The sequence below is a fragment of the Calidris pugnax genome, unplaced genomic scaffold (assembly GCF_001431845.1).
Source record: "Calidris pugnax isolate Ruff unplaced genomic scaffold, ASM143184v1 scaffold42, whole genome shotgun sequence".
Taxonomy (NCBI): domain Eukaryota; kingdom Metazoa; phylum Chordata; class Aves; order Charadriiformes; family Scolopacidae; genus Calidris; species Calidris pugnax.
This window is the reverse complement of record NW_015090920.1, coordinates 11,421,976-11,444,460: the sequence shown is the minus strand read 5'-3', so window position 1 is coordinate 11,444,460 and position 22,485 is coordinate 11,421,976. Positions and strand designations below refer to the sequence as shown.

The following is a 22,485-nucleotide window of genomic DNA, read 5'->3' as shown; positions in this document are numbered from 1 at the left end:
TTTATTACAATGCAAATGGACCAAGAAAACCAGCAAAGTGGAAGAGGACAGTGAGAAATAGCACACAGCAAGAGAAAGTATTTTCTTTTTGGTTGTTATGTTCCTGACAATGATTTAAACAAGATTTTTCACACACAGCATGCACCTGTACATGTCCCACCCCACCTTCAGCTGAGTAGGGGCACAAGCTTTTTGAGATGCTGCCACACTTCTTGGAAAATATGTCCTTTTGCAGATTAAGTTAGCAATTAAAAAAAAATAATGAAAAAAAAGCTTAACACTTTGTTTACAAATACTGGCTTTTCTTTAGATGTAGCTTGAGGAAGGGAGCAGGGACTTCTCTGCTCCCCTGAATTGCTAGGGCCTTCCTTGGCAAACTTACTGCAGAAAAAAAGAAGATGGTTTTAAGCTTGGCGAGGGTCAGGATCTCAGTCATTTCCATTTCTTATTTGTCTGTAAAAATTTGTGTGTAGATGGCCTTACCTGTCTGCATTCACCCATTTCTTGGTGTTGCAGTTTGTTTTAACTAGTTAGGTTATATACAGTGTTCATGACAACTCTTTTATAATGTGTGTTAGGGACTCCTCGTGTCTTGGTTAAAAGAGATCTGTACTGGCTGTGCACGGGTAGTTGCTTCTTTTCTCTTCTGTGAAATTCACCTGTTTCTTAGGATGATATCCATTATTGTGCTTTGCATTTACAATTTGCTTTCTCTAATTCAGCAAGAGATTGAGAACTTTAAGAAGCTAAATCTCATTAGTAAGGAAGAATTTGATAATCTTGCACCCGAACCAATTGCTGACCCAACCCAAGAAGTTCCTCCAGGACCCCCGGGGCTACGGAAAGGTAAATAATACATATTTGGTTTTAGAATCTCTATAATAAACAACAATTTTGTAGGTGTGTGAACTCTTTCTGTGTAATATTTTAATTTTGGTTCAGCCAGCAGTCTTGAGGGACTTTTTCTTTGCTAATTTTTCCAACTGCCAGCTGTTCATCAGTAGCGTGGCTTCCATTGACTTTGAAGAAGCCAGAACTCGTACTTTTCAGGATGTGTATGAACATCAATAGGCAGTGTTCTGTTTCGTTGTCACCATATACTAACACCAGGTGCTTTTTGTGTAACTTGGCATTTACAATGTGTAAAGTTAATATTCTAGTGATGTCGTGAAACATTTGCCAGAAACAGGTATTTTTATGGGAAACAGGTATAGAACGAAGGGAGATGAGAAGAATGTTCTACTTCTATCATAACCCTGCTGAGAAGTCACAACGTCCAAATATTATCTTTTGAGGTATTTCTGATATAGTAATAGTATTAGCATTTACTAGGATACATGCTAATAGCATCTTTATAGTTGAAGAAAACCACCTCATTAAGCTCACTCCCTTGCCAAAAAGCAAGAACGTGGTTGCCCTTTCATCAGTGTTTATTTTGCATTACTTTGCTAGTGTAGAAACACATGAGCAAGCAGGTAAGAAAGAAGTAGGTTTAAATTTTCTAGCAAAGACGTGCTTGAAATGTTATTTCAGAGTTTTGAGGAGTTTGTGCTGCTTCTGTGCCAAGTGCGTCTGTCACAATTTGATTATCGTTTGGGGATGAGGTAGTTCATTGAAATGAAACAGGCCTTTAAGATACTAGATACTGGGGGAGCTTAGGCTTTGAAATCATGTTTCTTTTGAACCTGAATGTTTTCTCCTTTCTGCCTGCAGGTCTGGCAGAGGAGCTGGCTTGTAATTTGTCAAGGATTGAAGTACCTCCAACAGCGGCAATAGCTCGATCGCTGCCAACAGCAGTTCCAGATTCCCCCTGCGTTCACCCTGGCTTCACCCCACGAACACCTCGCACCCCGAGGCTCCAGGATCCCAACAAAACACCCAGGTTCTACCCTGTTGTTAAAGAAGCACGATCCATCGATGTAAAGGTAAAGGGAAAGAAGCTTTTTTAAATTTTTTTTAAACTAGAAAAAGCCTAGAAAACTCATGTCTGTGCATACAACTTAAAAAGAATGAAAAGGGAAAAAATGAAACGCTTGTACTTTTTAATTGTTTATCTTCAAAATACTTACCATATGCATTCTTTTTTATTTCTACAAAATGGTTTCTGAGTTTTCTCTGTAACGCTTCCTAAGTGCTTGCTGAAAAAGTGTAATGTCTAAAGATTTTTAATTTGTTACATAAAACTAATCTTTAGGTCATGAACCTGAAGTGTTGTGAGTTCATAATATGTTAGATAGAATATAAAGTTTTAAAAACTTTTTCTGAAAAGAGAGAGAATGAGTGAAATCCAATTAGGGAAATAAATACTTCATTTACTTTCCTAGACTCCAAGAAAAAGAAAAACACGACACAGTACAAATCCTCCCTTAGAATGCCACGTTGGTTGGGTGATGGATTCCAGAGACCACAGGCCAAGAACTTCCTCTGTGAGGTAAATTTTTATTTTTTTTTTAGAACATTTTTTGCAGTGTCATCAGTTCTCACTGCTAATGGAGAAATAGCCTGGGATAAAAGACAATTTATAAACACAGTGGAAGTAAGAAAAGAGTGATCAAGGAAGACAAAACAGTAAGAGTACAAGGCTATCTGGAAATAAGCTAGACTGACTATGTTCATAACGTTGTCTATTAATCACTGATGCAGTAGCAGTAATATTACTTAAAGTACTGATGTTTGTTTCAGTGATTTTTGCCTTTAAGTGGTCATTTAAAATCGGGCATTACAGTAACGTTTAATTACCATCTTCCAAAACTGTCTGTTGTTTGACATATTAGCATAGAATTGGATTTTCTTGAGCTGCACCTGAGAGCAGATGACTGGGACCCAGGCGTGCATTGTGGTGGTCATCAGGAGACTGTACTGTTCTGACACCTCTTGTGTAGAGCAGGATGGTTGAAAACTGACTTAGAAAAGCCCTGTTTATAGGACAGAAAGATGTAAATACACTTCATTGTTGTTTTTTTTCTTCAGCAGTTCCAATGCTTCGCCTTCAGAAGGAGCTCCAATAGTAGGAAGTTATGGGTGTACCCCAAATTCTCTTCCAAAATTTCAGCATCCTTCTCATGAACTGTTAAAGGAAAATGGCTTTACTCAACAGGTGTACCACAAATATCGTCGAAGGTGTCTAATGGGTAAGCTGCTAAATGCACTTCCTAGGATTTTAGGTAAAAGCTACCAGGTGCCATCTGATACCAGCATTCTCCACTTTGCTCCTCATCCTTAGTTTTTCTCGTGAAAGGAAAGTAAAATTTATTTGATGCTTCTATTTTATGAACACTGCTTTCCATTTAATTTTACGTTCCCTGACCAAAAAAAATTACCCTCAAATTTAAACTTAAATTACTGGAAGATCTTGTGTGTTTATTACTAACGGAAAAGCACTTGAAAATATTCTGCTGAAAAATTTAAAATAGCTTTTTTTCTCTTTTCTTTTTTCTTCCAGAGAGGAAACGGTTGGGAATTGGCCAGTCCCAAGAAATGAACACACTTTTTCGTTTCTGGTCCTTTTTTCTGAGAGATCACTTTAACAAGAAAATGTATGAAGAATTCAAACAACTTGCTCTGGATGATGCAAAAGAACACTACAGGTACTTGGTTTTTTTCCTGGAATTTAAAAACTGCTGAGGTCTTCCCTTTCGCTTTAATGACTGTGAAGTTAACATATATCTGAAGTGAACATTTTTAGCATTGGCTTTGACTCTGTAAATCTTTAACATGGCAATCTGTATTAAGTTATTTTAATATCAAAAATCTGGTTGTATATATTTGTGCTTTGTGGATAAATAGCTAAACGTGCAGCATTTCCTGACTTGTAATCGGTCCCGAATTCTACAAAATCCAGTAACTTGATGACAGTAACCAGTCAGCTCTATACTTACTAACACTTAGAAGGTTCTTCCTTCCATAAGCGAAGACATTCTTAACCTCATTCAACCTGCTCAAACTGCTTCTTGCCTTTCCAAAATACCAGAAAAATGACCACAAAGGAAATGACCTTTAGCTCTTGATGTTATTCCCTTCATTTCATCCAGCTTCGCACTTCTGTGCCTTTGAGCCAAAAGCCAAGGTAGCCCCATGTGAGCAACGCCAAGTGAGGAAGTACTTGGCTATGGAAATCCTGAAATTTGGATATGTTGTCTGAGACTGCAGAGTGATAGTCCCTAGGGTGCAAAAGTGGCTTTAATAGTGCCTTGAAAGAACCCCGGGTCCTGCCCTACGCCTGGGGCTGTGCACTGGCGGTGGGGGAGGCTGACTTCTGCCTGGTTGGTTTTATGTTGAAACTGTTTTGGTTGGTTTTAAGTTGAAACTGTTTGTGCTTACAAACCTACTGAAAATGGGAAAGCATTTGTCATGTGTGTGTCAAACCTGAAGATGTTTCAGAACAATAGATTGATAAAAATTGACGTGAAAAGGAAGTGGTTTTTATGAGAAGGGTGAAATGAGACTATCCATTTACTTAATGCAAGGAGAGACTGAAACTCACATCCTTCTGAGCAATGAGGAGCGTACGTGTAAGGTCTTGGTACCTCTTTGTTCTGTTACAGGTACGGATTGGAATGCTTGTTCAGATTTTACAGCTATGGCCTGGAAAAGAAATTCAGGCAAGAAATATTCAAGGATTTCCAAGAAGAAACGAAGAGAGACTACGAAGCTGGTAATTACCATAGGCCAGTCACTGCTCACACCGGGGTAGCTGGAGTTGGGAGATAATCCCAGTTCCTCGGCACTGACTTGTTAACTAAACCTAGAGCAGCTTTTCTTCATGTTCCTTTTATCTTACAGTTCTCTTAGAGTTACCAGCGAATAATTAAGTTTTTAATTACATCTGACTTTTTATAAATTGGTAAAATGATCTTTCTCCGTTATTAGGTCAGCTATATGGACTGGAAAAATTTTGGGCTTACCTGAAATACTCTCAGCACAAGACTCCAGCCATTGACCCCAAACTGCAGGAATACCTTAGTAAATTTAAGAGACTGGAGGACTTCAGAGTGGATGTAAGTTTCAATACCCATTTTAAATAACTATTTGGTGTACGAATATTTTTACTGCAGGGTAAACTAAGAACAGTACTTCACAAAAAAAGCAGCTTTACAGATCCTGTCAGTGACTAGAAAAAGCATGATTTAAAAAAAATTAAATTCAAATTACAAATGCAGTTTTATTTTAGACATTCTTTCTTGAACTGCAATATGGTGTGGAGTGTGGTGGCTAAAACGTAAAAAGTGTTGGTCCGTTTTCATTGAGTAATGAAATAAATGGCAAAAAATAGCTTACTTGTCATCTGGGTAAGGCTGATGACTTCTATACTGTTTTACAAATTTGGCAAATGAATTAATTGCCCAGCTGGCATTCCTTAATGAACTGTGACAGGCTTTGTCCTCGCTGAGACTTTACATGCCAAGTCCCATGTGTCCTTCCTGTAGAACGCTGAATTCTTACGCCCTGCGATGGCAGAGTATAGTGCTGCCCTGCTTCTCAGAGCTGGGTGATGGTGAACCACCTTACCATCACCCTCTGAAATCCTCCATTTCCTAGGAGTTGTGGCAATTAAATAGCACTGTAAGGCTGTTTAAAGTCCTTACTGTGTCACGCACGTACACTTCTAGCCAGGAAACCTTCAGAATATCATCAGTGAGTTGTGAATAACTAAGATTACTAGGCCTAAGTAAGGGCCTAGTGATGGAATGTTCTCTCTTCTTTGGTCCTTTATGTGTTTGGAAAGACCTGGCCTTACAGAAAGACATCTAACGGGTTGCCAATGTTTATTTTCAGCCTCCTATTAGTGAAGAATCGGGCAGAAAGAGACCGGTTGCTGCAACAGGTGAGGATTCGGGTCACCGCAGACATCAGGCTCATTCTTCCAAAACACTTCATGCCGCTAAACCCACGGCCGCCTGTCAGTCCCAGGCACAGGGCAGGGTCACCAGTGGGAATGCTGTGGAGGCGTCCCTCGGCCAGAACAGCGCTGCTGCAAAGTCTATAGAAGGTGATGTACCAGAAAAATAGACTTCAGACGAGCTTGCACCCTTGAGAATCAACTTTCACGTCGCTCTTTTCATGTGGAGACCTCCAAGGCCAGCCAATCTAATACATGATTCAAAATGCATGGGAAGACAGAGGATGGGATTTTTCACAGGATTTAGTTCCGAAACACTTCCCCTAGGAGAGTGGCTCTTGGTTTTGGGATCATCGGAAGGATCCTAGGGAAGATTCTTTGGCTTCAGTATTGCTTTCCTCAAGCTTTTGTTTACAAAGAACTGCATTCCTTGCATATGCAAAAAAATACTGTGGGGATGCCTTACATTTCAGCTCCTATTTCTTAAAAAAGGTATGATTATACCCATGTTATTTACTGCGCTTTCTTTACCCAGATTTTCCCATTATTTGTATTTCACCAAAGCAAAAAAGATTTACGTTATATGTAGAACTTTAAATGGAAAGGAAGGATCTATGCGATTGGTTTGCTCTTGAATCTAACTATTAAAAAGTAAGTTTTTGTGCAAAAGCACACTCGAGAATGTGCAGCTATATATGGGACTGCAGTTCTGGATTCTATTTAAAGACATAGTTTATATTTTTTTTCAGGGTCTCCATAGTTAGTATTTTATTAAGTATGGAGTTTGAATGGACATAACTGGGATAGTTTTGCAGATATTTCCTTCAGTACTGGTTCTTAATAACTGAAGCATCAGAAAAACACAGGGGAAAACAGATCTGGTGATTTCATAGTGTCTTAAATTAACATACCGTATCTACAGTTTGTGCAGGGTGTTAAAATAGGAAACTATTCAAATTATTCTTGGCTTGAGAGGTGTCTTCATTTGAATTATTTTATGATTATGAAGTACTCTAACAGGAGAGGCATAATTAAAAAAAAAATAATTCTCCGTATTTCTAGTAATAAAAATTAGTCTCGAGGGAAACAAAGTATTCCTTGTAAATTTTTTTTTGCTTTATTTTGCAATGTCTGAATGAAGTTCTGCTTAAATTGTGCTAGCTAAGCCTAAATAATTTCAAGCGGGTCTAAAAACAATTTCACTGAATGTAAGTTATTAAAATACAAATCCATTTCTGTAGCTGAAAGATGAGGATGTTTATATCCTGTAATGTCTTACTATATTCATTATTTTGTTTTTAAAGACTCAAAAAGAACCGAGTTGGGTAACTTCTCTCTTCCAAGGGTAGGTGAGAAGAATTGCAGCTTTTTGTTAGTTAACTGCAGAAAAGACTTCAGTCAAAATTAAAAAGTGATGTCTAGCACAAATGCCTTAATCCCCGAAGGTGTCCTCGCTGACTGCGCAGCCGCCTGTGGGCTCTCAGACCTGGCTCCCAGCTCAGAAGTCCAGTAATTCTTTTTCAGCCATTGTCCTTTGAATCTCAATGAAACAAACCATGAATGTTTGCACTGTAAAGGAGTCTGTTCAGCAGTGGCCTTCCCAACAGGTAATACGATTTCAATACAAAATTGAGCCTTTTGTAAGTGGCCTGGTCTAAATTAATTTAAATGAACGCATACCGATATTTTAATATCCTATAAATACGCTGAAGTGACACATCTCAATCCTGTGTTTGATCCATGCCTTTTGCTATAAAGAAAATGATGCGAATGTAAATTTGGATTGAAATTGTATATAAAATAGATTTAAGATATTTCCTTTCACTTTTTCATTGGAAAATGTGCAGATTAAGCTTTTAGTGTGTGTAATTTTGTGATATCTTGACAAATTTTATAAAAACAACAACAACAACAAAACCTAATGGTGTTGTATATCAACTTTTTTTCCCCCCAAAGTGTGAAGAAAAACAACTTGAAAGATGTAAAGCTGTAGATGTGCCCGTGAATTTCTGTCCCCTTTCACCTCCCCCTGGCGGCAATCTCTCCTCTCTGCCCTTGCCCGTAGGTGGAAAAACTGACCCAGTCCTGCTGTTGGCACATGGAGCTGAGAACAAACCCACTGAATTTTAGAATAAACCCAAAAAGCTTTTGCTGGCTCAGCAGCTTGTTTCTCTGTTTGGCTTAAAGCTGTTATCACCCTTCAATAACTGGCATACCTGTTGCAGACACATAAATTTGTCTTTCTTTCTGATGCCTTTTAGGTCCATTTAAGCCAACCTTCAATTAGTCTTTGTTAAGACTGGTTGTGTTCTAGCAGTAGTCTATTACTAAACACTTAGCAAGTCTTAGACCTTCCTCCTCTAAAAATCTCCCGTGTGCTCTTTAAAGAGCTCTGGTTAGGTTTGGCTTCATTTCTCTTTTTGAGAGGTGAATGTACAAATATTTCATAACCCTACTCTGCCTCAGCTCAGGAAGATTTTTCTTTTGTTGTACTCAAAATACTGGATTCTAAAGGCTTTTTAGAAGAGCAGACTCGAGGTGGCTCTTGTTCCCGATGGAGACCAGATAATGTTCTCCTGTAAGGAGTCCCCCCAGGGGTGGAGCCAGTCCAGAGAAAGGGAGTTTATATACAAACAAACAGTAATTGAATGCTTGAGGTCAAGTGACAAATCCAGACTTGCCACCGGAACTTCACACCTCCAAAGGGCTTTATTTTTAGATGCTTACTGAGTGTACACTTGTAGGCTTCGCCCAATTACCTAGAAAACTCGACAGGTCAGTAAAATATGATCATCACAAAAAACCACCCCAACAAGTAAAGTTTGTAACCAGAGGCAGACAGCTGGATTTGTTCATCAATACTGCAGGAAGGCTGCAGTGCCAGACTACGCCTCTATGGAACACCCTAAAGTTGCTGCCTTCTGGCAGAGGAAAAGAGACACAGAACCACAAGAATCCCTAAAGAAAAAGGGGTGAACAACAGTTTGGTTTTTGGTTTTGTTTTTTTTTTTTTTTAGTTTTCAGGTAAACAACCCTTCACCTGCATTTGGACCAGCCTTGGCATGGATGTTCTACCAAAAGCAAAGCTTAAGATGCCACCTGTAAATCCCTGTTGGTAGCCTTCCCCTTTCACCATCAATGGAAAGCCAGCGGAAGGATCTGCCAGTAACATTCATACTTAATTACTTGGTTTCCATATTTAAGCAAGCCTGCAAGGCCAGAGCTACATTATTACTAGTGTTCAGTAGGAAAAGGAGTAGATAGCCAAATCTGCAGCTGGAATTGCATCATTCCATTCATGCCTGACAGAGCAGTCAGAGGACGGCCATGCGGGGTTTTTCCCTGCGGCTACGCTTCAGTCTGCAGCATCAGGAGAGAAGCAAGACTGCAGGAAGGAGTCCAAGGGCACAGGACTTCATCACAAACCCACTCTGAGCTTAATAAATGAACTTCTGCAACACTTCACTACCGAGCTGCTCAATTAGTGAGTTAGTTACACTTCATCAAAAACTACACAGCTCTGTCCTAAAAAAAAAAAATAAAAACCAACCCCAAAGCAGAGCCAGGAAGACCATTATACTAAATGTACTAGGTCTTGACTGATATTTTGTACTATTCTACACAGCAACACATGTATTTCCTGGAGGAAATAAAACCCCACAATTGTAGAGAAAACAATTATCAAAGAGACTCAAAGCGTAAGGTTTAACTATTCCTTGACCTTTACAATGACTATAGTAAAAACAAACTGATTTTTTAGGAAGAAAAAAAAAAAATGTTAGAAAACAGCTTTGAACTAAGATACTTAAAGTGAAACAAGATGAGAAGCAGAGTGCCAAACTGCTCTTACGTGCTGTGTCCAACTCTGAAGGATAGAAAATTTAAACCTTAGCCAAGGAAAAATAGATCTACCTCAATAAAACAATACAACCAAGTACGAGCACATAAAAGGATAATTCTGAACTCCTTAGTGGAAATTCACGGTGTTCAGATCAAGGAGATTTAAAAATAGATTTCCTGCCATAATCAAGCATTTTTGGGAAGCAGTGTACAAATGAGGCAGAAGTGTCAAAACAAACGACTACCCAAACCAGTAACGCTAAGTCTAGTCTTGGAAAACAAGTGGTATCTTGAACTGGAAATGTATTTTGTTTCTGAAGATGAGAAATACTCCCTTCAATCCCTTATGTTGCTTAAACAAAGTGTAACATTCAAGCTGCCTGTCACTGTAGTGAAGAGCGAATTTTGACCAAGTGATTGACACAAACGTTACAAGGATGAACACCTCCATCAAATTAGTGTATTAATCACACTGAAGTTTTGATGGATCTGATGTTATTCTAAATTATTCTATGATGTGACAATTTTTTATAAAAATGAAAGCTACAGTGTGCTTTAAAAGCACTTTTTTTTTTTAGGTTGTCAGCTTTAAATCACTAGTGACTTTGTATGTAGGATAAACGAGGCTAATTTGGATTCACTAGACATCAAAATACAGGATCAAGTTTATGCAACAAACTGCTGCTGTAGGATGAGACTTGTGTGTTCTGCAGTTACTGCTGATTCAAAGCAAGTCTCATCCCTTACCCAGCTTGCTGTCCAACCCACCCTAGATCATAGAAGTAAAAATTTGAGCATTGTTCTTTTAAAACAATTAAAAAAAAAAAAAAAAAAACCACCCTAAAACTTGATGTAACTTCACTGTGATTAAGCTTCACTGCATTTCTTACGGAAAGGGAAAGCCTGGACGTGGGTTAGGAAGTTTCTACATAGAATAGCTACAAGCAGCTAAAGCAGTCCTGGTACAGCTGTGCCAGATGTAGCAACACAAAGAGCTGTAATGAGCCAAGAGCAGAGTAACTCACTGCAAGCCTGAGGAACCCCAGCCTGACTTTGCCCAGCAGCAGCTGTAACACACACTCTGCACGTTTTTATGTGGAAGCCTGGAAAAAAAAATAAAATCTGTTTGTCCCGTGGGATAGTTAGGTAAGCCTTTTTCTGCTCCACAGCTACACCCGTCTTGGTGCCATGATGAGGTGCAACAGCTGGTGCAAAAGCTAAAAGTGAAAGTTACACTGTCAATGAAGTGTAATGTAAAACCTTTTATAGCGAGAAAAATTCCCTCGTGTAGCGAAGCACCCAGATAAAGAACTGGTGCTTATGCACTCCTAGCTCCTGTCCTCTGCAAGAAAGCTTTTCTTTACCCCCTGGTAGCTTCCATTGTTCCACCCAAACCACGTACTTGTGTGGTTACGCTGGCAGGCCCAGCCTTTCAGCGGCGTTAAGATGATTAGCAGATACTTATTATAGAACTAACGTGCAGACCCAAGTCTGGCCATGGCCCCAGCACACAGCCGATAAGATGTGACCTAAGCACAAACCAGTGCTTTACTGAATGACAGTCAGTGGCTGAAGAGCCCCACACCTAACGGGACTGTCCAGTCCCTACAAAAACGGGCATCACCCAACTTCTATGGAGAAACGACTCCAGGTCTGCTACTTCTGCTGGGATAAAGCCACTCTGTTCCAAGCCTGGGTACAACGAGGAAGAGAATTCAACCTGCCTTCTAGGACACGCCAGTTACACGATTCAAGGGAGGATTTCTGTTTATTTGTTTCATTTACATCAATATAAATCTCTTTCAGTCAAATTGTAATAAAAAGGAAGTAGTTCCTGGAATTTCACAGTTTACAGTTCAACAGAATGTATATACAGAAATGTGTTACTGTAGGCTTATCACAGGTGAGGTCTGCAAACAGAGGGACAGATGTACGCCACAAAGCTGCCACTCAGGAACCCAATGGTGTCACCGTTACCTTAGCAGAACAGACAGTGACATTTCTACAATATGTAGAGTGATACCCACGTACAGACCTCCAGCCTTCCTGTCCTACTAGTGCCACTCCTGTTACCGTACATTACGTGAGTTCCTAAAATGCTTCTCCTTTCTTTACATCACCCCCACCCCCATAAATGCATTGGCATAGATTTAGTCTCTTACATACAGCTTACCTGAGTGAGGCTTCAAGATTCTTCAAATGCTGAGACATCAAAGGCAAAATGACACCACGAGGACAAGGAAACAGCATCGACAGCGGTGGATGTTTCAGGTCCCAGACTCCTTCCCCTTGCTTTGTATTCCACCGTATTCCAGCTCTGCTAAACAGCTTCTACATAAAGTCTGACAGCACATTTGGTATTGTACATGCTTTATTAAAATGGAACTCGTATTTACAATATCTGCAGAAACAATCCCTCCCAAGTCTTGCATTCAGACAGACACACACACATACACACGCGCGCAGGCCCCTTCGCTCTACAGGGGTGTGAAGGCTACGCTCCCAAAAGTTAGGCAGCTTCTGGAAGAGGAGGAAGGGTGACTTTTTTGTGTAATTACTTAAAAAGAAGCATGGGAGTATGCATTTGGCCATCACAATGCTAATTTAAGTATATGTAGTATTAACATATGGCAGTAACACTGAGTATTCCTCTTTTACATTCTATACACAGAATAACATCAAGGTTTTCCAGTCAACAGAACATTCTAACTTCAGTCTCAATGCTGCTTGTAGTGACTATGAAACCACGATTTTGGGGCTGTCCCTTAAAACAATTCAAGTCTATGTAAGCGAAATAAGGCACAATTAATATTTGATTTGATTTAGAGGATGGGAAAAGGGGGGAGAGGCAGGCTTCAGATAATAGTTGTTGCAGAGGAAATGGTTTTACCCAATCCTTTTGAGAAAAGGATGAATTTTACCCCCATCCTAATCTACACGGACTTCTCTTAGAGAACTGAAGTATTCTGCCAGGGCTACTAACGCCCACATACAAAACAAAATTGGAAATTCACATTTTAACACCAGTTTCAGTAGTCTAACCTACTGATACTGATGTACATGAGTACGTTTTTCTTTAATGCTGAAGGAGAAGACACATATGAAACGAGATTCAAACCTTCCACTGAGCTTGAAGACTCACGTCTTTTCGAGAGCTTGTGATATATACTATTTGAAGACTTCAGCTTACTGATAAAAGGGAATAGCGTTTTTGCCTTTAAATCCCTGGCCCCTCTTCACTAACGAAGCCTAACCAGACATTACAAAGAAACTGCAACAAAAAGTTTGGCAGCACAAATAATGTCTAGTATTCAAATCTTCATTTGTGAGTTTATTATTCTCCTTGTACAAAACCTGTTGAATGTTTTTCGCAGCAGATGAACTGTACCCAAAGATGCAGGACATTCTGTGATGGGGAATAAGAGGTTGCAGTTCCGAAGGCCCCTGACTTTGGTTGTTTACAAAGTTCATTCCTGTTTAGTGTGATCCTTGGTATCTTCCTCATCTGTGTATTCTGAAGGTTCTTCCCCTGGTTTTAGGAGTCTACCTACGTAGTCGTATTTTTCTGAAAAAGATTTATGATTCCATTACAATCAAGCACAGCTACATTTGCTAGTTAGCCTGCACTGCTGCAAATTCACTTACACACTCAGGTCCTCAACCCCAATCACTGAAATTGACAGCAACTTATCAGTAAGCTCAGCCTCCTAAAACAATCTTCCTACCACTGCTGCTCACTGCTTTCCCTGAGTGTTTTGTTTTAATTCTCCCGCAGGGAACCAGGCAAGCTTTATCAAACAATGGCTGAAAACGCTGCTATTAAAACCAGCATAAATTCCCTCAGCCTGTTCCCATTTCAGTTAATGGGAAAAATGTCTCCCCTCCCTCCAAAGGCATAATTTCTCAAAAGTGTGGAAGTGTTTCGAGACAAACTTGTTCAACCCTTCGTGCCAAAACAACTCTTAGTCCTAATCATGACTCCGTGGCATCTGAAGCCAACAACCTGTGAGCAGGAATTCCAGCAGCTACACTGAGATTCCAGAGCGAAATTCTGTGCTGAGGAGCTGAGAACTGCTTTCTTGTAAAACTAAAAGGCTGAAAAACCTCAAATGGGATATAGTGGAATCCTCTGTATGGAAGAAAGGCCTGAAAATCCTGGTCTCATCCTAAGAAAGTTACATTCAATTATTAATGTTACTGTCAACATCTCTTTAAAAGCTGCCCCAAGCCCAAACCAGTCATTTTTATGAAAAGCATTTCCTTAAGCTAAAAATGTGCTGCTAATTTGAGAATTTACCTTTAAATTGCATTTCCCACTCTCTTACACTTTCCATCTGTACAGCATTTAAGTCCGATAGGTCATCATATTCATCTCTGAGTGCATCTTTATCTAGACAGAAAGTTGCTAGTCCCCTGGAGGCATCTCTGCCAGCAAATATTCCATATGGACCCTCTGAAAACAAAAAGACAAAAGCGACACCTTCAAGTCTTTGTTTATGGTGACCAACCTCAGTTCTTTACACAGGCTGCTGAAGCCACACATTAAACTCCTGCAGTGACAGGAACAGCAGTAGTTTCACCGCCACGGCTGTTCAACATTGCACAGCACTGCAATTCAATCTAAGTGTCACTAGGAGATAAAGTCTGCTGAGAGAAGCAGGAGCAGGAAAATAGCTTGGAAGGATATCTGGAAAAATCCCTGTCATTTGATGCAAGGCAGTTGATGTAAATTCCAAAGGGACTGGAAGCTGGAATTCAAAAGAAATGCACTTCTATTAAGCAAAACATAGAATATTTACAAGTCAGGCACAAACAGAAGCAAACTGCACACACATCTTAATTAGAAATCCATTGAATTTTATCGATAGAATAAAATATTTATTGATAGACTAGAACTATTGATAAAATAGAATAGAACTTAAGAGTCCTAATTAACTATTTCACTTCATTTACAGAACCACCACAAGTGTCCACATACGTGACAGACTGTGCGTCTTTTGACACATTTCTTATTTCTGTGGAAATAACCACATTTATTTTGGGCACATCACCCATACACCTATCCTGTATCGTTCTTGAAAACCACACAAATCTTCACGTTAAGAATGTAAAGCAACTACTTCTTTTGTGCTTTTTGACTATGCCAAGCAGCACCAATACGCTGATAAAATTTTCAGAATTGACTGTGAAATAAATATTCTTACAAAGGGAACTGGATGATTTGCAGACCAACAACTTCCAGGGCAAGGTTGGTAACTGGCTTGTCCAAACGTTAATTAATCTAGAGAACTTCAACCATATTGTTACCTTGGATGTTTTTTGACCGAAAACCAATTACTTTAATTCAGCTCAGTTAAAAAAAACAAAACACTTGAAAATTTTCTGCATTAACTGCAGCAGCTATGCAACAGGGAAATGCCTGAGGCATTACAGAGTGGCCACAACTTGAAGATAAACAGGCCAGAACCCTTCTCTGGCTTACCTCTCGAAGACGACAGTGGCCGTCAGCCTGAAGAAAAGGCAGCACCCATGGGCAAGAATGAACACAAGCAAGTGGCAACACACTGTCCTTCACCCCCTCTATTGCCTGCTGGAGCACCTCAGACCTCTTCTGCACCAGGACGAGCCATGGGAAATCATTCCAAGAGGCGGGTCTCCTCCCAGGCCGCTTGCTCCAGCCACCACACCTATCTGCTCCTCTGCATTGACTTCGGGGTGAGACAGGCTGAGTGCAGCAGGAAGAACTCCCGAGGCAGGGAACCCGAGCACCATATGGATTAGAAGAAACTACGTCCTCACCACAACTGGTGTCGTCTCTCCACCCCAGAGTGCTTGGCACTGTAAGCTGCTTACAGTCAAACCTGAGAACAGAAGGGTGTCTTGTGTGCCAAAGACAATTCCCCTGTCTCTCTGGAAATAAACCAACTGATTTAGAAGCAACATTTCACAAGAAGTACACATCAGAGAAAGAACTATCAACTGGAAGCTTGCACTGTACAAATCTGGCCGTAAGAAACAACCGTAACCATTAATAGCGTATTTATGCTCATGGTTTCAGATTTTTAGCTCCAGGACTGGCATTCACAGTAAGGATCGCTCTGGGATCAGAGACTACTCAAGACATTCATGCCACTTAAGAGAAACAAAGTCAAGAGGACGCGTGAACTCTATTTTTCCTATTTGTATCCTGAATTAGATATTTATTTGAGAAACAAGATTCAGAGACTGAAATTAATCCCATTCCAAGATATTTAATCTATGCATTTTGCATGCTCAGTCACCTCCCATGGAACCAAGTAGGAGGCCATAATTTGCAACATAACACAGGGCTTCCTCAAACAAAAAGTCTTACTTCCCTCCAGAATAGCTGTCATTCAAGTGATCCAGTTTTTGATGTTCTGAATGAAGAACACAGGAACTATAAACAGCTCTTACAAAGACCACACACAATCAGTAAATCCTCAAGAGCAAATATAAATTGCTACTTCACCTCCCCACCGACAGTATTTTGTCCCCAGTTTTTCCTTTCTCTGAAGTGTTTAAAACAAGTATTTCCATAAACCCTACTAGTTATTTGCATAATGTGTTTTCAAAATTCTGGCCAACCAGAGTATAGAGAAGCACACTGTTCCCCTTCCCTTCTACCCTGCCTTTAGTGGTTTATAGAGTTTTACAGCCCCTGCTGAGATGCTACCTCTTGGTCCACCAGCTTGATTATTTCAATTAAAAAGCAAATTATATTATATTTATCAGTATCAAGCCCTGAACACCCTTACATTTCAATAACACACTTAGTTGAAAGTATGAATGCTTTGAGAGTGTAACAGTTTGCATTAAGTATAATGGATGCAAAATTGCTATAAATATATTGTAATGTCAGATGCTATTATACCAGTATTTTTTTCTTTTCTAAAATTTAATTTAAACATTAATGTTCCAGCATGTTTACTGCTACAGAAGTATTCAGGAGCCACAGAGGAATCAATCAAGCCAGGTCCAAGCACTCAAAAGAATGCTAACTAGTAAAAAGCAGCCTTTAGACTCAGCAGACAGCATCTCAAATTCCAGCTCTGCAAATGTAACTTAGAACGTGCCGCATTCTTTAATCCTTTACTAAACAGCAAATATTGAATTATGATTATTTAAAAAAAAAAAGAACTGCAGGGCTGCTAAAGCAGAAGTTCAGAAATCTCAGTATGAGCAATCTATTTCAAGATTTAAAGCTTCTATTCAGATTTCTTTTACACAGTATTTTATATTAATATAGAATATACATGTTTGGGGGTTTGCTATAAGCCTTGGTCTATTATTCACTTTTATATAAATACTGGTGCAACAGTTTTAAAAAGGTATTTTGCCTATCAGATTTCGTTGTGCTTAGAGAAGCATCCAGAAAGGTGCCAACACAGAGAACCCTGGGGAAAAAAATGTGCTTCAAGAACACGATTCTGAGGTAGAGACATTAGTGCAACCCTAGACATACTCCCAGAGTTCTTTCATGACTGGATGCAATTTACTCTGCAAGCCCTACCCGCAGTCCTTTTCTTTCCTTTTGTCTGCCTGCCTATTTAGACTGGCTCCTGTTCTAAATAATTGATTGGGCCACGACATGATATACATACAGAAGAGACTGCAGAAATAGATGCTATTAGCACAGGTATGTACACCAAACCCATTTTTCAAGACCATATGACAAAATTTCAGTGGTTTTCTTTTGCCGTACCCCCAAATTAGCTCTTTCATAGTCAAATAGTTCTTTAACAAATTCTCCTCCCACTCCAATTTGGCATCTCGCAAGAACAAAAGGTAAGTCAAGGAAGTGTCAAAAGCCATTAAAACACATCTGCTACATGCTACTTTGTGACACATATAGCTATGCGCCTTAGATGAAGGAAAACTTTGTTCCTTGAAGAATGCTTTTCTTCCCATCTTTGCTTTCACATATTAAAACACTTTGTTTCAGAGCCTGTGTTTATTTTAGCGCTGAGACCAAACAGCTATCAAGACCACATATTTGCCTACATATCTCCACATCTATACCAGCACGGTTATACACTGCCTTTTTCCCCTGTATAATTTCCACTTTTATCTTACAACTCTACCTTGTATAAAGTATGCCCTTCTCTAAGCTAGAAGGCATGCAAGATGTTGCTACCCACCACCCGCAGATCCTCTTTCTTTCAGAATCCAGTTAAAGATCTGTCCACCTTGATGAATTTGACATCTTGTTCCAGCCTACACTCAGCTTTATTCCCAAGTGAACTGGGTGGCTTGAAAACTGGCAAAATCAAAGTCTCTTCAGCCAGTAAAAATACTTTTCCAATTCCTGCACTCAGGATTTCCGCATCCCCTAGCCCTGTTTTGGTTCTCAAATGAAGATTTAATTTCTCTTTGCAGACACCCTAAAACAACAGCAGGAAGGAAAAATAAATCTAACATTAAAGCACTGTATTTAAAAATTTGAGATAGGAAGCTGTGTGAGCTGAAGTTTTGTTTGGAAGCACTGCTTCTAGTCAAGTGCTCCAAAACAGGCTAAACTGATCTTGGAACAGCACGTGTTCCAATTGTCAACTGGTTTGGCCAACAGTTCCCCCAGCAAAACCTATGCTTGTGTTCAACGTTTGAGTAGATATTCTTGGCTTATCAAAGAGGCTATCTGACCATTTCAGTTCTCTACTAGCTTTGCAGAACATTCCAAACTATTGCTCGAAGTGTAGTAACCCAGGTGAACACTGTACACTGAACTTTGGATTGCTCCAACTGTCAGCACAGGGACCACACCACAGATAGCCGCATGCGGACTTTATATCTAATGAAGTGATTTGTAATCTAAGAGTTGTATTCATTCCCACAAGGGCCATACAAGTTCTTTGAAGAGGTCACACAGATTAACAAGGTTCAGTTTTAAACCAGCTTTGGTTTCTTCAAGTAGTCAAAAAGCATGCAAAGCATACCAGATGTTCTTTGTATCCGTGGGCTCCATACAGCCACTGCAAATAAAACCTAGTTTTGTCTGAAGCTTAGAAATTCATGGACAACAAGACTAATCTCTCCTTTAATGTAAGTTAAAGGAACAAGGAGAGACAGACCATAAAATTATTGACAGCTGCACTATTCTGCCACTCTGTCTACCTTTTCCACTCCAAATCAAAGCAAAATCTTCACTGTTTAAAATTTTCCATCTGAATCCTGACATGTGTTTGTTCAGTATTGCATCTTTTACAAGGGAATGAAAAAGCTACAAATTAGTCAAAGCCATTTTGTGATGCAGCTTGAACACAGAAGCTTTCTAATAACATTTATCACTGGGAATTCAAGGTGACATAATTTTAACTTTACTGCTCCAGATTTATATGAAAAGAAAGATGTGGGTCCATTTTAAGTGGCAACTTGCATGGAAAGTAAGTGTGCTTAGGAGAGCGATGCACCAAGTCTACATGCTAAGATGAGAAGCGCTTAGAAAGAGAGGTCTAAGCCTGATCTCTTAGACACAAGGCCAGAGGGCCTCTCTCTCTCTTTAGCTTGCTTCCTTTTTAACTCTCTGAAAAAAAGTGCAAGAATCAATGACCCAATTTCAACTAAAGGGGCAGACAACCAGCACTGCTAGGAGAGCCTGCAGTACAGCAGCCAGGAGATTCCTGGAAGACAGCTCCATACTTGAGAAGTACCCAGATCCCACATCTCGCTTCAGTGAGGAGTGCTCTGCCCACTAGTTTATTTCATAATAAGGCAAGCAATGCTGGCCAGGTTTTTGATTAAATGAAAGAGACCTGCAATGTACTGGATTTAGCACCTGTATGTCATTAACACTGACACTACTGTCACATCCTAATATATCTTGCTTTGAGCATACCTGCTCGATCAGGCCTCTCAAACCTCAGATGACTGGAACCTGAACAGTTTAAATAGGAACTAGGGATTTACACCGACCTTCTATCACGCACACAGTTGTTCAAGTTTTAAGGAATATATTCAAGCTATTAAAAAGGAAAAAAAAAAAAAAGACAGAGCTGACAGACGTAGAAAGCAGAAGCAGAGGAGGAGAGAGCGATGCATCTTCCTGCACAAAACCACTTTACTGGCCCCTGCTCCCTGTGAACATGGGCTGAGGGTTTAGACCAAGCCCTTCATCCTGGTGGAAAGGGCATTACTCCCTTCAATCAGAAGTATGGAAACAACCTGTCACCAATCTGCGTGCATACACCTTAGTTTTATTACTTCTAGTAGGAACTTCTTTATCCAGAAATGCTGTTTCTTTGAGAAGCTAAGTCCTGGGGCGAGAGATACCTCCATTACAGAGACACCAAAGAGCTGACAAACATCAAAAACACAGCGAAGATACAACCTTACAGGAAGCGCTTCTTTCCCCCAAGTCTTATCCTCTGTACTTATCTGTAAACCCTTGGCCTGTTGTGTTCTTAAGATAAGGCCATTCTTAACAGAATTCTCCAGACACAACATGCACGATGGATCCCTCCTCCAACACTTCACTGCAACTGCACCCTTGTAAAGGATATATTGAAAAGCATCAGTACTATCTTTGAAATAGAGACACAATGGCGTTCACAGCACTCTATTCCAAAGGAAGTCTAACAACATCCGATTATTTTTACACAGATGATGAGAAAAATTGACAGCTGTTTACTACACAATTTTTCAATGTATTTAACATCAGAAATCACAGTTCTTAACTGGATTTGCAACATGAAATAAAAGTAATTTTTCCCTCATGAAAAATGAGCTATGATGGAAATTTTCCGCGGAAGGAACTACTACTACCTAATCCCTTCCTCCTGGCCAACTGGAAAGCAGAAATCTTCATGGCACTTTGAAAGACAAGAGAAGGATGAGAATGACAGTGACAATGTATTGCAGCAAAGGGAAGTCAGGAAATTGATTTCTTTTAAGATCATGAAACATTAAGAACCAAGAAGTGACGTGGAATAGTTGGGTACACCAGACTGCATATAATCTTGCTTTGTCATGCTCAAAGCCATATATTTTTCATAACTGCACAAAGTATTTGATAAGTTAATCAAAACCTGTTTACAGCATTATCTTGGCATGTGTATTGAAAAGCCAAATATTGAGATTTGTCAACATGACTTTAATTCTTACTATGCCCTTCTTTTGACAATATACTACCAGGAATCTTGATAGAACCAAACAAGAAACTAAATATTGCAATAAATGAAACAGTAAAAACTGTTTCTCATTATAAGGATATAAAACCAACATAGCAGACAGTAAAGGTATTTGTCATTAGACTATGTCATGAGATGTGATTATGGATGGGGAAATCACCCCAAAACAGCTTCTGCAAAATTCTGGTTACATGCTATGTTTAATAGCAAGCCTCTAATTGTTTACTTTCTTTCTTTTAGGGTTTGCGGGTGATAAAGGAAAAGATAATTAATTTAAATTAATAACCAAGCAAAGCATTCTAGGACACTTACTCATTTGGGCACAAGCAGAGGCGGTATTTAATACAACCAAAAGTTAAGTGCTGAAACAAAGGGTATATTTGCAGGACAGAGGGCTGTCCCAGGAAGCAGCATTTTAGAAAGAACTTGGCACATAAAGTTTTAAATAAACCGTTCAATGTAAGTAAAGTGATTTTTGGAGGCCCAGACAGTTAAGTTTGTGATATAACCTTTTCTTGCTCTTTGCTAAAATGCATTAGAGATAACAAAGATAAACTGTAGAAGCTTAAAGAAGACAACATAAGAAAAACCCCCCAAAATTGGAAAACATTTCCAATAAACATCCAAGAAACTGAAGTTTTCATTCATGGCTGTTTGAAAGGATGACTTCAAAAGTCCATCAATTTTTTAAAATACCTTAAGTGTATGTATGTAAAGAGTTCTTCAATGAAACAGACCAAAGTATAACAGGATTCAGTGGATGAAAACTTAAAACCACGAGAGCTTCTAATAAAATCAGAAGCTTGCTGGGAATTTTAATGGAATCTCAACTGCTGGACAAAAATCTAGACTACATGACAATTCTGTGCATTTTTGGCCTTCTGCTATAATTAGAAAAATAAGGAATACCTTTCAATCCAAACCTCACTGAAGAAAAAAAAACAAAAACAGACCTTAATTTCAAGATATCGGCAGCCTTCCAACACAGACACATTATTCAACGTTAACCCAGCTCAAGACATACTTAAGATTTGATAATGAGCCCTCAACCAATGCTTTTTGCCGCCTTCAAAGCTGAAGGACTATTTCACATCAGTACCTCAAAAAAGCACAAAAGGCTCACAGTCCAAGCCTACAATGTCAGCAAAGCCAGTGCTCTCAACTGTTTCCCCTGTTAAACAAAATGTGGCCATGGCTTTGTCGGTATGGTTTGCACTTCTCTTGCTGTACTCCAGCTACGAGGCATAAAATTACCAAAAGAACTGCTATGGACACCTGGCTGCTCTGACTGAAGTCTTTCTGAAAAGGTCTCAACCAGCTGCAGCGGACTTTTCCACCTAACTCTTCTCAGATCTGTTAAGGCCTGCAAACCATCTACTAGGCTTTTTTTCTTCTCAGCCACAAAACCGTTACAAGAAAACATTCCCCAACATGCATCTGTAGAGGGAAGCCACATCAGCACCATTCAAAAATCAACACGTTTGACAGAAAGCACACAGCTGACGATGCACAGGTTGAGCATCACTACCCTGATGTGCACGGTCCCAAGTAACAGAGATGTGATAGACAAAGATGACGTCAGTTCTGTTATAAAAAGGCAATCTTTCACCACAGGGTAAAAAAAAAAAAAAAAAAAAAAAAAAAAAAAAAAAAAAAAAAAAA

The 22,485-nt window shown here is 39.5% G+C and overlaps 2 protein-coding genes across 8 annotated transcripts in view; one reads left to right on the top strand and one right to left on the bottom strand.

Moving 5' to 3' along the window:
• Window positions 1–7,995, top strand: part of LARP1B (La ribonucleoprotein domain family member 1B) — a 32,389-nt gene extending 24,394 nt beyond the window's left edge. For 3 of the 7 annotated variants that reach the window (XM_014949834.1, XM_014949835.1, XM_014949832.1), the window contains exons 12-19: window positions 723–846; window positions 1,714–1,925; window positions 2,325–2,431; window positions 2,971–3,131; window positions 3,443–3,587; window positions 4,545–4,654; window positions 4,870–4,997; window positions 5,776–7,761. In XM_014949834.1, the coding sequence (XP_014805320.1) occupies window positions 723–846; window positions 1,714–1,925; window positions 2,325–2,431; window positions 2,971–3,131; window positions 3,443–3,587; window positions 4,545–4,654; window positions 4,870–4,997; window positions 5,776–6,009 (1,221 nt within the window). In that variant the 3' untranslated portion in view covers window positions 6,010–7,761. Of the gene's footprint in view, window positions 1–722; window positions 847–1,713; window positions 1,926–2,324; window positions 2,432–2,970; window positions 3,132–3,442; window positions 3,588–4,544; window positions 4,655–4,869; window positions 4,998–5,775; window positions 7,762–7,795 lie in introns of those variants that run through there. The other 4 variants (XR_001412873.1, XR_001412875.1, XR_001412874.1 and 1 more) reach the window with 4 other exon arrangements.
• Window positions 7,996–12,030: 4,035 nt separating this feature from the next.
• The window catches only part of PGRMC2 (progesterone receptor membrane component 2), a 12,818-nt gene continuing 2,363 nt past the window's right edge, over window positions 12,031–22,485 (bottom strand). Inside the window, exons 2-3 of the mRNA XM_014949842.1 lie at window positions 13,977–14,132; window positions 12,031–13,244 (exon numbers count right to left, since the gene is read on the bottom strand). Of these exons, the coding sequence (XP_014805328.1) occupies window positions 13,147–13,244; window positions 13,977–14,132 (254 nt within the window). The 3' untranslated portion in view covers window positions 12,031–13,146. The remainder of the gene's footprint in view (window positions 13,245–13,976; window positions 14,133–22,485) is intronic.